General features: G+C 37.7%; 1 protein-coding gene across 2 annotated transcripts in view; it reads left to right on the top strand.

The window, feature by feature from the left end:
* The window catches only part of Itfg1 (integrin alpha FG-GAP repeat containing 1), a 116,852-nt gene that overhangs the window by 5,804 nt on the left and 95,359 nt on the right, over nucleotides 1-15,689 (top strand). For both annotated transcript variants that reach the window (XM_027406298.2, XM_035442573.1), the window contains exons 4-5: nucleotides 1,413-1,470; nucleotides 5,746-5,820. In XM_027406298.2, coding sequence (XP_027262099.1) covers nucleotides 1,413-1,470; nucleotides 5,746-5,820 — 133 coding nt within the window. The remainder of the gene's footprint in view (nucleotides 1-1,412; nucleotides 1,471-5,745; nucleotides 5,821-15,689) is intronic.

The following is a 15,689-nucleotide window of genomic DNA, read 5'->3' as shown; positions in this document are numbered from 1 at the left end:
TTTGTCTCGTGGTAAAAAGTCCAAACCAGAGCTTTGGGGGAACAATCTTATGTACACTAAGGAAGGTACTGTGTCCTTTAACTATGAGAAATGACCAGGTGCACAACAGTTGCTCAAATGATCCCAGTATTGCTAATAGTCTCATCAGCAAAATGGATGGTGCATTTAGTCTCTTACTGCAAATTCAGTGTGCAAACACAAAGGTAGGTGTAGTAGAGTTATAGATGTTGTCTTACCACACATGCCTGTAAAAATTACGGTCTGTCTGGTTAGCAAGTGTCTTAGTTAGGGTTGTGTTGCTATGAAGAGACACCGTGACCACAGCAACTCTTACAAAGGAAAACATTTAAGTGGGCACTGACTAACAGTTTAGAGGTTTAGTCCATTATCAGCATGGTGGCATGCAGGTAGACATGGTGCTGAAGAAGGAGCTGAGAGTTCTCTATCTAGATCCACACAGCAGAAGTGAATGTAACAGTGGGCGGATGTTAAGCACCTTAGACTTCAAAGTCCACCTCCTTAGTGACACCCTTCCTCCAACAAGGCCACACCTCCTAATAGTGTCAATCCCTATGGGCCAAGTATTCACAAGGCTTACATTTAGTTTAGCATCACAAATGCTAGGTAGGATATCTGGCAAACCTTCCTTTTTGTTTTCTAGTCTTCCGTACAGAAAAGTACTAAAGTATAGGTTGTGAGTCACTCTACTATATCCATTCATGAATCTTGAGACCCTATATGGAAAGCCAATTGATAATTCAAAAGTTGACAGCTTTATTCAAAGAGGGCAAATGCATGTATGCCTTGTGTCAACATTTGGGAATGCAGACAATAATCTTAATTCATCCAGTCATCCTTTCATTTACCATAAGCAGGTGCTGCTTATAGAAAACATGGACATGGCAGAGTGGGTAGGGTTAGACATGCTATTTTATTTGTCTACATTGAAATATTGTTGATTACCAAATTGTATAGAAAAAAAGTCAGCTACAAGATATTCAGATGGGAACCTCAAACGAAGCTGTCCATTGAGTCTTCACTATAATATGAACTTATCAATGGCTTATCGTTAAATGAAGCTCTTGAGAGTAGAATCTTTTTGGGGGGACGGGGAAGGTGGTTTCAAGACAGGGTTTCTCTGTGTAGCTTTGGAGCCTGTCTTGGAACTTGCTTTGTAGACCAGGCCTCTGCCTCCTGAGTGCTGGGATTAAAAGTGTGTACCACCACCACCCAGTTTAAATGAAGCTTTTGATGTCTCCTTAGTGATAAGTGTTACAGGAAATTAGAGATTAGTCTTTAAAGAATGAAAGACTACTTTGTAGATAAGAAGATTATCTTATCTACATATCCAGCACTTCATACTCATGTGTGTGTGTGTGTATGTGTACACATATATATCCTTTTTTTTACAGATTCTAAAAACATGACCATACTCAATAGGACTTTTCAAGACGAACCACTGATTATGGAGTAAGTGCTTACTTTTGAACAATTTAAAACTTAGAAACATAAAGTCTTTTATATAGGAAGCTACTTTGCTAAGTAAGATTGACTCTAAATTTATGTCTTAAAGTTTATAGTAACTTGTATACATGATATACATGATTACATGATACTTGCTATGATGACGTAAAGACACAAATGAAAGAGAAAATTGACTATCTTGAAGAAAGGAAGATACAGATTTTTTTAATTTCGATAACTTCATTCATTGTGGACCTATAGTGATATGTACTCATGTATCATTCTTTAATTAAGATAGCAGTTTTTGAGTTGAAATGTTCATTTACAGATATGAAGAATATATCTGAATATATTCCCTCCAGAAATGGGGAAGGATTTCCACATTAAGAAGAAAATGTGGTCCTTAAAATAAATCTTCCTTTCTGTTATTCATTTCCTCAAAATAAACAAGATGGCTCAATCTAAATTTCGAACAAGATAATATTGGTGATGAGGTTAAAGATCATTCTTGGAACATAAAATGTGGTCATGTTCATATTTCCAGTGATGCCATTTACAGTTACTAAACCATTCCCCCATCATGGTCAACAGTGATAAGAAATCTGAAATATCAAACCATAGTTTCAACTTCTAAAGAGTACTTGGTTTGATTTCTTTTATACTTGTGTATTTTTCATTGTTATTATATTAATCAATGACAAGTATGAATTTTTATAGCAGCTAGGGATTCTTTTATGGATCATTTTAAGTCTAAAGTTTCTAGGAATTAACAGTTTTCTTCACTGTCAGGGAGGGACAGAATAGGACATTTTTTTTTTAAACCAATTTAGTCTTTCAATATTTTTAATCATATTTTTGTTTTGAAAACAATCTTTTCTCATTTTACATACCAACCCCAGTTCTCACTCCCTCCCCTGTTCCTGCTACCCCCTCCATCCCCCATCCCTCCATCCCCCTATCCAGTCCTCAGAGATGGTAAGGCTTCCCATGGGGAGTCAACAAATCCTGGTGCCTTACATTGAAGCAAGACCATGATCCTCCCCCCTATATCTAGGCTGAGCAAGGTATCCCTCCAAAGAGAATGGGTTCCAAAAGACCAGTTCAAGCACTGGGAATAAATTCTGGTCCCACTGCCGGTAGCCCCACAGACTGCCTAAGCCATACAACTGTCACCCACATTCAGATGGCCTAGTTTGATCTTATGCTGGTGGTGTCCATCCTGTCCCGTGTTGTGTCCCGTGCCTCCCCCACCTTCCCCCCAAGTCAGCCCAAAGTCAGTGAGTTCCTACTAGCTCAGGTCAAGATCAGGGCATCTTAATGCTGTTCTTCTCATGACGTCTTTCCACCCTTTGTGACCCTGCTATATAGAGGTATAATGGAGGTTTGCAAGTCAAACACTCACTGACTGTGAATCATTAAAGACTTTATTTTAAAACAATTGGTTCTTATACTAACAATATAATTTTATTGTTTGTTTAAAATTAGTCAAATTTACCTACAAAAAAAGATACTGTTCTTTTTTTTCCTTTACATAGGAACATTTCATAGTGCAGGTTGTATAAGTTCTTCATTGTTTTCCAAAGATGATTGATATTTTCATTTTCTAAACATCAATGCTGAGAATACCATTTCATATAAATACATAATTTTTTAGATGGTAGATGTTTGCTAATTTGCTACTAACACACTGAGGAATGACAATAGGAAAATATATTTTTCTGTAATTAAACCATCATATTTCCATAACAGCAGAAACTCTGTATACTCAGGGCAGTTCATCCCATGCAGTAGTACTGATGTGAGCCAGGAGCTTCAGCAGAGCCTTGGTTGACATTCATTGGTGCACAGTGCTTGTTTTATGTTTCTAACCAAAGTCTCAGTGCAGTATATGATGTAAAAATACCTCAGATTCATCCTGTGTTTGACTTTGAATTAATTTTTGGTCATTAAATTCAAAACCATTTTACTGTTGCCAAATAGTTGCACCTCCTCTTATCAGTTATGGAATCACATTTGAGATCACAACCTATCCTTTAAGAATTCAAGCCCTATATTACACAGAGCTAGCTCACAGGTAAACCCAAAAGGTCAAAACACTAACATTAATGGGTCGGGTATAGCTAGCAAGAGGCTTTCTTTCATTTATGCTCCTGCTTAGAAAGTAGATCTGTCAGAACCCCTCTATCTCTGAAGGTAGCTCATTCAAACACAGTTCTGTTCTGTTTTTTTGTTTGTTTGTTTGGTTTTTTTGTGTGTGTATTTTTTTGAGATTATATTATAATTGTATCATTTTCTCATTCCCTTTTCTTCATCCAAACCCTCACACATATCTTTTCTTGCTCTCTTTCAAATTCATGGTCTCTTTTTTCTTAATTGTTGTTACATGCATATGTGTATGTACATATGTCTACCTAAATATAGCCTGCTCAGGCTCTGAGTATGTACTGTAATGTTTGCACTGCCAACATTAACAGTGAAGTAGGCCTAGAAAATGCTAACTAAGTGTGAAAGTCAGAGATGTCTGGAGTAAAGTAATAAGCAGCAGACTGGAATGCTGATGGACTAACCAAGCACAGTAAATTGACCAGCTTCCTCCTTCTGTGTGTTTAGTGGACTGACCATTTGATACTGGATAAACAAATGGTGTACTAACCCCTGGAGGAGACTTTTTACCACTCTCAGCATTCCTTACTTACCTATAGTTCTTTTTATAAAGTTGAGGTCTCTTGGGCTTTACCACATCCAATTTAGCATGTCTGTTATTGTTGTCCTTTTTCAGCTCATGTTAGGCAGTCATGTTGGTGACAATCATAGGTATAGCATTTATGGCATTTTTAGGAAACACAATCTCACAGGAAACTGTAAGAGCCTGTTCCTCTGGCTTTTCCAATCTTTGTGTCCCCATTTCTGCAATGGTCATTGAGCCTTAGGTTCAAGAGTTGTGTTGTAGATGTTCAGCTGGGGATGATGGTCTCCATCTACTAAGAAGAGAACACTGAGAGATGTTTCCTTGAGGAGGGTGGGGACTATACTCATCTGTGGGTATAAGAACAAATATTGAGAATGTGATAGGGATTGGGCTAGTGATGGGGATGTCCTTCTGCATATGTTTCTCTTATTGGTTGATCAATAAAACACTGGTTGGCCAGTAGCCAGGCAGGAAAGATGGGCAGGGCTGCCAGACGAGTAGAATTCTGGAGAGAGGAGGCAGAGAGTGACCGCCAGGGAGATGCCATATAGCTGCTGAAGGAGCAAGAGGCCCCAGGCATTTTCCGGTAAGATAAGACCAAGTGGAAATACTTAGATTAATAAAAATGGGTTAATAATTAGGAGAGAGCTTTCCAATAAGAAGCCCGAGCCATGGACCAAACAGTTTATAATTAATATAAGCTTCAGTATGTTTATTTGGGACTAAATGGCTGCAGGACCGGTTGGGAAAGAAACAGGCTAGTTTAGTAAAGTGAGGTTGGTGACCTCACTACCTTGGGTAGTTGACTAGGTTTTCAGTACCAGACATGATTTCCTGTTGCTAGTTCCAGTTTAAAGAGCTATTGTTTACCACCAAGGTATTTGTGCCACTGTTTCTCCCTCATGGTGATTGTGCCATGTTGTTTGTTGTGGTGGTTCATAGGAGGCTAACTGGGTAGGGCTGTTGGTTGCTTTCATCCTTTGGAAATTTACATGGCAACCTCTGTTACCATGAGAGCTTACCCTCAGGGAGAAGACATTCAGGTGAGTTCTGGCTCACAGACCTCTGGGACCTGTGTCTAATTAGCATGATGTTTTCAGCAATAGGGACTCACCTTCCACCTCTTGGGGGCAACCAAGTGAAATAGTAATGGCATGTAATATTTGGGGAGTCTCTTGGACAGCTCTGATCAACAACTCAAAAGAGAGCTTATATGCTTGGTGTTGGGATTTTTCTTAAATGGTCTTTGACACTGGAGGAAGCATTGCCATCTCAGGTGAGAAATTTTCATTTAAGTTACAAATGTATATTCATTCACCAACTTAACTTATGTTAAGTGTATTTTTAGATAGCTAAGATTTGCCCTTATAATGTAAATCTCTTTCTTATAGTTGTGGCAGCAGGTTTATTTAGCTGGTGGGTCCATTAGCAAAACTAAAAGACTTTGGTCTGGAAGGGACAACTGTCCTTTCTGCTTCATTGGCCACAAATAGACACTATTGAGTATCGAGATGTTCCACACTCCTGAAAGTTAAGTTAAAGGTGGCATTATAATAAAACAGCGCCTAATTTTTAAAATGTTTTCTTTTCAGCTTCAATGGTGATCTAATTCCTGATGTATTTGGTATCACAAATGAATCCAGCCAGCCACAGATACTATTAGGAGGGTGAGTAACTAGGAGTATAGCTGTGTAATTAATCATGTGTATTCTTGCTGCTGCCAGGTCAATGTGTGAACATTTGCTTTAATCGTTGAAGAAAAGCCAACTTACTAAAATGCTTGTTTAAAAAAAAATTGGGGAGTATATGGTCAACATGGAAGCTTTCTCAAAGAGTTTGAATTTGATCTGTAACCAATTTGGGTATTGACCTACCTAGTCCATTCTGCAGTAGATGCACAGGCTTTACATATCTCTGTGTAAATAGCAGTTCATTAGATGGTGCTGGAATTTAAATAAGATGAATAGCTACAGTCTGCTAGGGCCGCCATTGTTCTGTTAGCTCCTATATGTTTGTTTATAAACTTTGCTTCTTTATTTCATTTGTAAAATTAAAAAGTAAATGAATAATTGCTTAAAAATTTAAGGACCTCCTTTAGTTCTGGAAACTTCTCAGTGTGAACTTTGCCATTTACCAGTATATATACTAAGGTTTTCATATTGTTTAAGCATGCATTTCAAAGAGCCATACCTGGTTTCCCCTGGATTTCAATATAACTTTCCTCCTAACTCAACTAGTGATGGCATGGTAGTTTTCGTGTGGTACCTTCAATCTGTTTTCCTGAGGTTTTGTTTTTTTCTGCATCTGGTAAGGCAAGTTTTTGTCTATGTATAGAGAGCATATTTGTTTTGGCTTTTGGGGGGGGAGTTTTTTGTTTTTGTTGGGGGGGGTTGGTTTTTTGAGACAGGGTTTCTCTGTGGCTTTGGAGGCTGTCCTGGAACTAGCTCTTGTAGACCAGGCTAGTCTCAAACTCACAGAGATCCGCCTGCCTCTGCCTCCCGAGTGCTGGGATTAAAGGCATGCGCCACCACAGCACGGACAAATATTTGTTTTGTTTGCTTGTTTGTTTGTTTGTCCTTTAAGGAAATGCAGAGAATCACTGCATTATTTGGAGCTCCAACAACTTTTTCTGTTTTCGAGACATAATGTATTTTTATGATTATGTTTTCAAATGTGATTTGCAGATAAACATGTGTACATTGTGTTTAAGTTGTCTTTTGGAGAAATGTTAAGAATTCCTGTCACTTTTTCTAATATTTTTTCATAAAGAATGTAAATGTTTGGATACTTATCATAATGAACATTTAAAGAATTGTTGTGAATCTTGAATAAGAAACCTGTTTGCCCTTCCTGCTAACTTTACAAAATATCCTAAACCAGTCATACTCTAGAGATAACTTAGAAGTGGATCTTCATTTGGTTTAGGGCTGTTTCTAAAAGGAGCAGTATGAGTGGCAAGAAAATCCCTGTCCCAGCAGGTCAGGACTCCTCAGAAAGCCTGGGCTTCTCAAAGTCAGGCTTGTGACTGAGATTGTGCTGGTGGCCTCTGGCTAGTTATTTCATGGCATCTCCATCTTGACATACGTCACTGGAATATCATCATTGTATTTTCTTTTTATTTGACAGATACTTTCATGTGCAGCATTTCTGTTTGGTCCTTTTGCGGATTCTCGGTTTTCTTGCCAAATGTTTCCACTATGCTTTTGGAACTGTTGAGTTTATTACTCATATCTCATTACTTTCTTATGTAGTCCTGAATGATTTTCTTACTTCAGTTATCTTCTGTCACTTGAGTCCTCTGTGGTCACTGCTTCTTTTGGAAAGTAGGACTCTAAAGTCTTTCAGCTCTTTCCTTTCTTTAGGTCCAATATTAGGGCTTAGGAGGTTATGGTGATGTCATACTGGCTTGTTTCTCAAACCTTTCTTTTTTTGTTGTTGTGTTTCATACATTTATTGAGATGGATATGCCTTTTTGTTAGACACTGAAAATTAATTGTTATTTTCCCACTTTTTGTTTATATGTTTTCCTGGTGAGGTGTCTTTGGGGGGTTTGTTTCCTATTGTTAAGTAAGAGCCAACTGTAGGAATGAAAACAATGATTTGACAGCAGTCCAAATGCAAACATGTGGTAAAAATACTGTTTACTTCCTGTTTGTGTCTAGTCTGACTCAGAGTCAAAATTACTATCGTTGTTGGGAAATTCAGTCTATACATTTTTAGAGCTAAGGATGCTAATAGTAAAAGGCAAAGGACAGAAAATGAGGAAGTGATTTATGAATGGGAGGGAAAATATATGGGGTAGAACTATGAGAAATAATAGAGAAAATGTATAAAGAAGGTGCATGAAGAGAAAGGGCCAACAAGATGCCCAGTGAATGTAAATGCTTGTCACCAAGACTGAGGACGTAGCTTTGATCCTTAAGACTCATACTGGTAGAGGAAGAGAACCAACTCCCCCAAGTTGTCCTCTGAGCTCCATAAGCATGCTATGGTTTGTGCACCTTCCAGAATAAATAAATATATGTAAAAATTAAAAAACTCTTATAAAAATCTATGAGATAAGATAAAAGCTTAAAACCAAAAAAAGGAATGCAAAATATAAATTTTAAAAATAAATTTAAAGATAAGAAATGAAATAACTATATATTATTGATCAGCATTTCTTCCTAGTTAGCATGGTTCTCCCCAGCTCCTGTTCTGTCTTTGTGGTTGGTCCTGTAGAGGGGGATTAGAGGTCCTAATCTCCATGACTCAGACCAGTTAGATCTGTATTTCAATGCTGAAAGGAGTTTGTGTGGCAGCCTTTCTGACTTTCTTTCTAGAGGTGTTTCTTAATTCTTCTTAGTGTGCTGGCGAATCATACTCACCTTATGGGATTTTATGGGTTCTGGGTTACAAGCCCATGCTTGCTTTTCCCTTTGCCACTGATGTTTTCTGCCTGCCTCCATTCTACCTACAATGTGTGTCTGAAAACACTTGTGCCCATTGAGAGACTATTTCTGATTCCACATGCTACCCGTGTTTCATGGTATGGCTCACCTAGGTTGTAGTGGGTACAGCCTTCTCTATATCCTTCAGACTAGTCATTATAGGATATTGTGTAGAATCCTAGATTCAGGTTTGCACACTGCACTTCTGCAACAGCCAACACTATCCCACCATATCTTAACCTAGTGATACCCATCCTGTGACTTTGCTTTTACAGGCCACTCAGTCTGTCCTCATTGAAAAACTGATCACTTCATTTTATTTGACATTTAAAATTAAAATCTACAAAAAAGCCAAAATAGTAGTTCAAAAAGTAAAATCCCAGCCGGGCGTTGGTGGCGCATGCCTTTAATCCCAGCACTCGGGAGGCAGAGGCAGGCAGATCTCTGTGAGTTCAAGGCCAGCCTGGTCTCCAGAGCGAGTGCCATGATAAGTTCCAAAGCTACACAGAGAAACCCTGTCTCGAAAAACCAAAAAAAAAAAAAGTTAATTCCCAGTGTCTCTGTGTACTTTTATTAAATCAATCAGAAAATCTCCTGAGAATATCATATTAAAGGGCCATGGCTTATTTATTTTAACTTCTTTGTTAGGCTATTTTCTCTAATGCTTCTTTAAATAGTATAGCTTTTTTAAAAAAGTAGTATCACTTTTAAAAGTTATTCTGCCTAAAAATGTGTTCCTTCATGTTTCTTATAAGCTATATTCTTATATGCAATAGATTAGACTAATAGTCTGTTGTTATATGACATCCCTCATTCAAATGTCAGTCACAGATTAAAAAGTAGTAGCCAAATTTTCTCTAAGTGATTTATTCCAAGGCCAACTTAATAAATTTTTTAAAGATTACCTGTGCGCACGCACGCACCTGTGTGTGTGTGTGTGTGTGTGTGTGTGTGTGTGTGTGTGTGTGTGTGTACTTATGTGAGAGAGAGAATCAGGTACCTGTTACACCCAATGTCGTTCACTTCCTTAGATTTGGAGTTACAGGGAGGTTTGAACTGACTGACGTGGATACTTGGGATTGAACTTGGGTAAGAGCAATATTTACTCTTAACCTATAATCAATCTCTCTAGCCCCAAACAATTTTTTTTAATTCAAACACAAAAAAATTTCTCTTGTGGTTGGCAGTATAGTTTATTTCTAAGAAGTATGGTTAGTATGTAATAAATGCTAGGTCAGTCCTCTCCACACAGGATGCATGTGTGCACATGCAGACACACTGGCTTTCTGTTGGTACCCTCTTGAGATGACTGTCGATAAGATAAAGCTGAGTGTATCCCTGTAGTGTATTGGGCTTCCTCCAGCAAGGGTCCACATCTCAAAGGTTCTATCACCTTCTCAAAGGGTGCCACAAATGGGGCATGAAGTGTTAAATATGTGAACCTACAGGAGACATTTCTCATTCAAACACCACATATGTACAGGTATAAGCACAGGTGAAAAAACCACCACATATATGCAGGTGCATAAGCACAGGTGGAAAAATTACAACATATGTGCAGGTGTACAAGTACAGGTGGAAAAAAGCACCACATATGAACTGGTGTATGAGCACAGGTAAAAATGCACCACATATATCAGATTGTATAACTATAGGTGAAAAAAGTACCAGCAAAAGAAAATCTGCACTATTTAGACTTTGATTAGCATCCCACTCTTACTCATTAGGAATCAAGCATAATTTTTGCAACTTAGCTGTTACACACTGTGGATATGCCACTCTTGAGATTATTTTACTTAAATTTGAGTAGCAACATAGTTTTATAGAAAACTTGCAATGATTTTTACGGAGAGTGCCAAATGCTTAAGATTGTGCTGGGAATCCCAGGGCTATAGCCTGGCGTAGCACTTGATTAGAAATAGGAGACTGCCCATAGTAAAGGAACAGAATCACTTTGGCTGTAGTTACAGTAAATGTGGTCAGTTTAAGTAGGTAGTGAGTCCTGTGTTGTTGTCCAGTGATGGTTATCCGACAGGGTGATGATAGAGCTGATAAAATGGAGGCCATAATTGCATTATGTCAAATGGTCAAATGTGAAACTTCAGTTTGTGCCTCAAATTCACTTTATACTGGCTTGAAACCGTATAATAATGTGTCACATTGCTTAGAAATAACACCTAGCTGTGAAGTGTTAAAGCATCTTTCTCGGTTACATGAGCTTATCATTAATAGGCATTTTCTATAAAAGGATATTTGAAACTGATGTTGAATATGCTTTCAGAATAACTTTAGTACTGAAGTAAAAACATTTGTGTCTGTATTGTTAATCAAGGGTAAAAATAAAGTTTTATGTTCAGGATTTCTCTGGATCACAGACTGTATTCACACACATTTTTCAGTCAAACCCAAGTTTTATACTTCATAATATTAATGGAGCTAGGTAATAAATATGTACTTTAACATGTTCTGTTTACTTCACAATGTAGTATTAAAGGCACGAACAACAACCATATGTATATAAAAATTTTAAGAGTATTGTAAAAATTTTAATGTGTGGGTAATGGTTGTACATATTAATGGTGGCAATGTGATATTTCAGTGACTTTACATAATATGTAATAGTTACATGAAAATATTTATTATATCAATTACCTCAAACATTTTAAATTGTTTTTATTATTTCTTTTTTGGGGGGATTGTAATTTCATCATTTTCCCCTTCCATCTTTCTCCAAAACCCTCCCATATATATACTTCCTTATCAATTTCTTTTATTCATTCATTATGATTATATATATATATGAATATGGTTATTCCTAAATGCAAAATATAACCTGCTCAGTCGATATGTTACTTGTATGTATATGTTTCCAGGGCTGATCAATTGGTTTAATCTTCCCTGGAGGACATTATTTCTCCCACTCTTAAGATTTCTTAGTTACCTGTAGTTCTTTGTGTAAAGTTGGGTCTCCTAGACTTTCCCACATCCATTTTAGCATGTCAATTATTGTTGTCCTTGTTCAGCTCATGTGTAAGCCATCATGTTGGTGAGATTTCATATAAAGTTTTTAGGAGACATAATCTCACAGCAAACTATGAGAGCCTATTCCTCTCGCCTTCCCAATTTTTCTGTCCCCTAGTCTGCAAATGATCCCTGAGCCTTAGGTTCTGGAGTTATATTATAGATGTATCAGTTGAGACTGGGCTCCACAACTTTGCATTTTAATTGGTTGTTATTCTCTATAATGATCTCTATCTGTTGCGTGTTTCTCTGATTTCCTTCTCAGCCCATTTGTCATCTGTATATGGAGGGGCTACTGATTTATTTGAGTTAAACTTGTATCCTGCTACACTAATGAAGGTTGCAGGAGTTCTCTGGTAGAATTTTTGGGGTCACTTATGTAAACTATCATATCATCAGCAAATATTAGGAGTTTGACTTCTTTTTCGATTTGTATCCCTTTGATCATCCTTTTGTTGTCTTATTGATCTAGCTACAACTTCGAGTACTATGTTGAATAGATATGGAGAGAATCGACAGCCTCGTCTTGTTCCTAATTTCAGTGGGATTGCTTTGAGTTTCTCTCCATCCAGTTTGAAGTTGGCTGTTGGCTTGCTGTGTATTGCCTTTATTGTATTTAGGTCTGTTCTTTGTATACCTATTCTCTCCAAGACCTTTATCATGAAGGCATGTTGAATTTGTCAAAGGCTTTTTCAGCATCTAGTGAGACGATCATGTGTTGTTTTTTTTTTTCTTAGTTTGTTTATATGGTGGATTACATTGATGGATTTTCCTATGTTGAACCATCCCTGCATCTCTGGGATGAATCCTACTTGATCATGGTGGATGATTTTTCTGATGTGTTCTTGGATTCAATTTGCCAGTATTTTATTGAGTATTTTTGCATCTATGTTCATGAGGGAAATTGGCCTGTAATTCTTAGTTGTGTCTTTGTATTGTTTGGGTATCAGGGTAACTATAGCCTCATAAATGGAGTTTGGCAATATTCCTTCTGTTTCTATTGTGTGGAATAATTTGAGGAGTATTGGTATTAGTTATTCTTTGAACATGTGGTAGAATTCTGTACTGAATCCATCTGAGCCTGGCCTTTTTTTGGTTGGGAGACTTTTGATAACTGTTTCTATTTCCTTAGGGGATATGGGTGTTGAATTCTAACTTTAAGCTGTGGTGATCTGATAGGGCACAGGGATTTATTCCAATTTTTTTTTTTTTGTATCTGTTGAGTTTTGCTTTGTTACCGAGTATGTGGTCTATTTTTGAGAAGGTTCCATGAGATGCTGAGAAGAAAATATTTTCTTTTGTATTTGAATGGAATGTTCTATAGGTGTCTGTTAAGTTCATTTGAGTCATAACATCTGTTAGTTCCCTTATTTCTCTGTTAAGCTTCTGTCTGGCAAATCTACCCAGTGGTGAGTGTAGGGTGTTGAAGTCTTCCACTATTAGTGTGTGGGACTTGATTTATGATTTAAGCTTTAGTAATGTTTCTTTTATAAATGCAGGAGCCCTGGTGTTTGGGGCATAGATGTTCACAATTGAGATTTCCTCTTGATGGATTTTCCCGTGATGAATATGAAATGCTCTTCTTTATCTTTTTTTGATTGATTTTAGTTTGAAATCTATTTTGTTAGATATAAGGATAGCTACACCAACTTGTTTCTTAGGTCCATTTGATTGGAAAATTTTTTTCCTAACCCTTTATTCTGAGGTAATGTCTGTTTGTGAGGTTGAGGTGTGTTTCTTGTATGCAGCAGAAGGATGGATTCTGTTTCCCATGCAATCTGTTAGCCTGTGTCTTTTTATAGGTGAGTTGAGCCCATTTATATTAATGGGTATCAATGACCAGTGATTGCCAGTTCCTGTCATTTTTGTTTTTGTTGTTGGTGATGGCATTATGTGTTCACAATTCCCTTCATTGGGATTTGCTGCTGTAAGCTCAGCTATTTCCAGTGTTCTTGTGGACATAGGTGATTTCCTTGGTTTGGCATTTTTCCTTCTAGTACTTTCTGTTGGGCTGGATTTGTGGATAGATATTGCTTAAATTTAATTTTATCATGGAATACTCTTGTTTTCTCCATCTATGGTTATTGAAAGTTTTGCTGGCTGAAGTAGTCTGGGCTGGCGTCCATGGTCCCTTAGTGTCTGCCTAACCTCTGACCAGGACCTTCTGGCTTTCATTGTTTCTGTTGAGAAGTCAGGTGTAATTCTGATAGGTCTGCCTTTTTTTTTTTTTTTTTCTTTTTCTTTTTTTTTTTTTTTTTTTTTTTTTGCCCAGTCTATTTGGTGTTCTGTAAGCCTCTTGTATTTTCATAGGCATGTCCTTCTTTAGGTTGGAAAATTTTTCCTCTATGATTTTGTTGAATATATTTTCTGTGCCTTTGAGTTGGACTTCTCCTTTTTCTATCCCTATTATTCTTAGGTTTGGTCTTCTCATGGTATCCCAGATTTCCTGCATGTTTTATGTTAAGGATTTGTTAGATTTAAATTTTTCTTTGACCAATGAATCTATTTCCTCTATCATATCTTCAGTGCCTGAAATTCTGTCTTCCATCTCTTGTATTCTGTTGTTTATGCTTGAATTTGTGGTTCCTGATCATTTAACCAGATTTCCCATTTCCAGAATTCCCTCAGTTTGTATTTCCTTTATTGCCTTTATTTCAGGTTTCATGTCTTGAATCCTTCCCTTTACTTGTTTGCTTTTTCTTGGTTTTCTTTAAGGGATTTGTTGATATCTTCCAATATTTTGTCTTTTCCTCCATTTCTTTAAGGGAATTTTTCATTTCCTCTTTAAGGGCCTCAATCATTGTCATAAAGTTATTTTTAGGTCATTTTCTTCTGCTTCCTCTGTGTTGGGATGTTCAGGTCTTGCTGTTGTAGCACCACTAGTTTCCAGTGGTGCCATATTGCTCTTTATATTGTTGAGTGTGTTCTTACCCTGTTGTCTATGCATCTCTTCCTCTGATTGGTATAGATGGAGCTTGGGCTTCAGGGTCTCTCTTCTCCAATTGGTATAGTTGGGGGCTGCGGCTCTTTTGACCACTCCTTCAGGCACAAGTAGAACAGAGCTTCCGGTGAACGCTCCTCCTGGTGGAAGTGGACCCAGTGCTCAGGTTGTCACTCCTTGAGGTACAGATGGGGCTACAGCTCTGGTAGATGCTTCTCCCATTGGAGGTGTAGCTTGGGCTGAGGGTTCAGTGGTTGATGTAGTAGCGGGGTATCTCCAACTGAGAAATGGCAGTGGATGCTAGCTGGGACACAGCTGATCTTTCCCAGAGGAACTTTTTGTGATAATTTCTGGAAGCTACTGCTGGAACCCACTGCTGTTGTTTCACCAGGTGATCACTCCTCGCTCCTGAGGCTGTGACCTCCCTCTGACACTGTTCCCAGGTCTGGGGCTCCTGGCTCCCTTGATGCTGTTCCAGGCCTGAAGCTCAGGCCTTCCTCTGATACTGCTGCTCTGGGCCTGAAGCTCAGGTCTTCCTCTGATACTGCAGGCCTGAAGCTCCGGCCTTTCTCTGATGCTGCTTCCATGCTGGGATTCAGTCCTCTCACTCTCTATCTTTTCTTTCTTTTTTTTTTTTTTAAGAGTATTGGCTGTAGATCTTTTTTGAAAGTCTGTAACTGTTGTGAATCCATCTAACCCTGAACTTTTTAATTGAAAAGATTTGCTACTATTTCTATCACCATACATGTCTGTTTTGGTTATTGAACTCTGCTTGGTTAAAATTTGGTTGTTTTTGTTTGGCTTTTGTTTGTTTGTTTGGTGTGTGTGTGTGTGTGTGTGTGTGTGTGTGTGTGTGTGTGTGTGTGTGTTGTAATGTTTGCCTGTTCATTCTTTTGTTTAGTTGTATCAAAGGTCTGTGAGCCTTGTTTATATTCCTGAAGAACCAGTCTTAGATTTGTTGTTTCTTTTTATTATTTTGTTGTTGTTTTTACTTCATTAATTTCTGCTCTGATTTTTATTATTATTTGCTTTGGCTTTTAGTGTCTGTTTCATTTGAGTTGCATACATTGTATCATTTGTGCTCTTTCTGATGTTTTTTTTTAAATCTAGGTACTTAGAACTATAAATTTCTCTCATACGACTG

The sequence above is a fragment of the Cricetulus griseus genome, chromosome 3, assembly GCF_003668045.3.
Source record: "Cricetulus griseus strain 17A/GY chromosome 3, alternate assembly CriGri-PICRH-1.0, whole genome shotgun sequence".
In the NCBI taxonomy this organism is placed as follows: domain Eukaryota; kingdom Metazoa; phylum Chordata; class Mammalia; order Rodentia; family Cricetidae; genus Cricetulus; species Cricetulus griseus.
The sequence above is the reverse complement of the archived record's forward strand: the minus strand, read 5'-3'. Positions and strand labels throughout refer to the sequence as shown.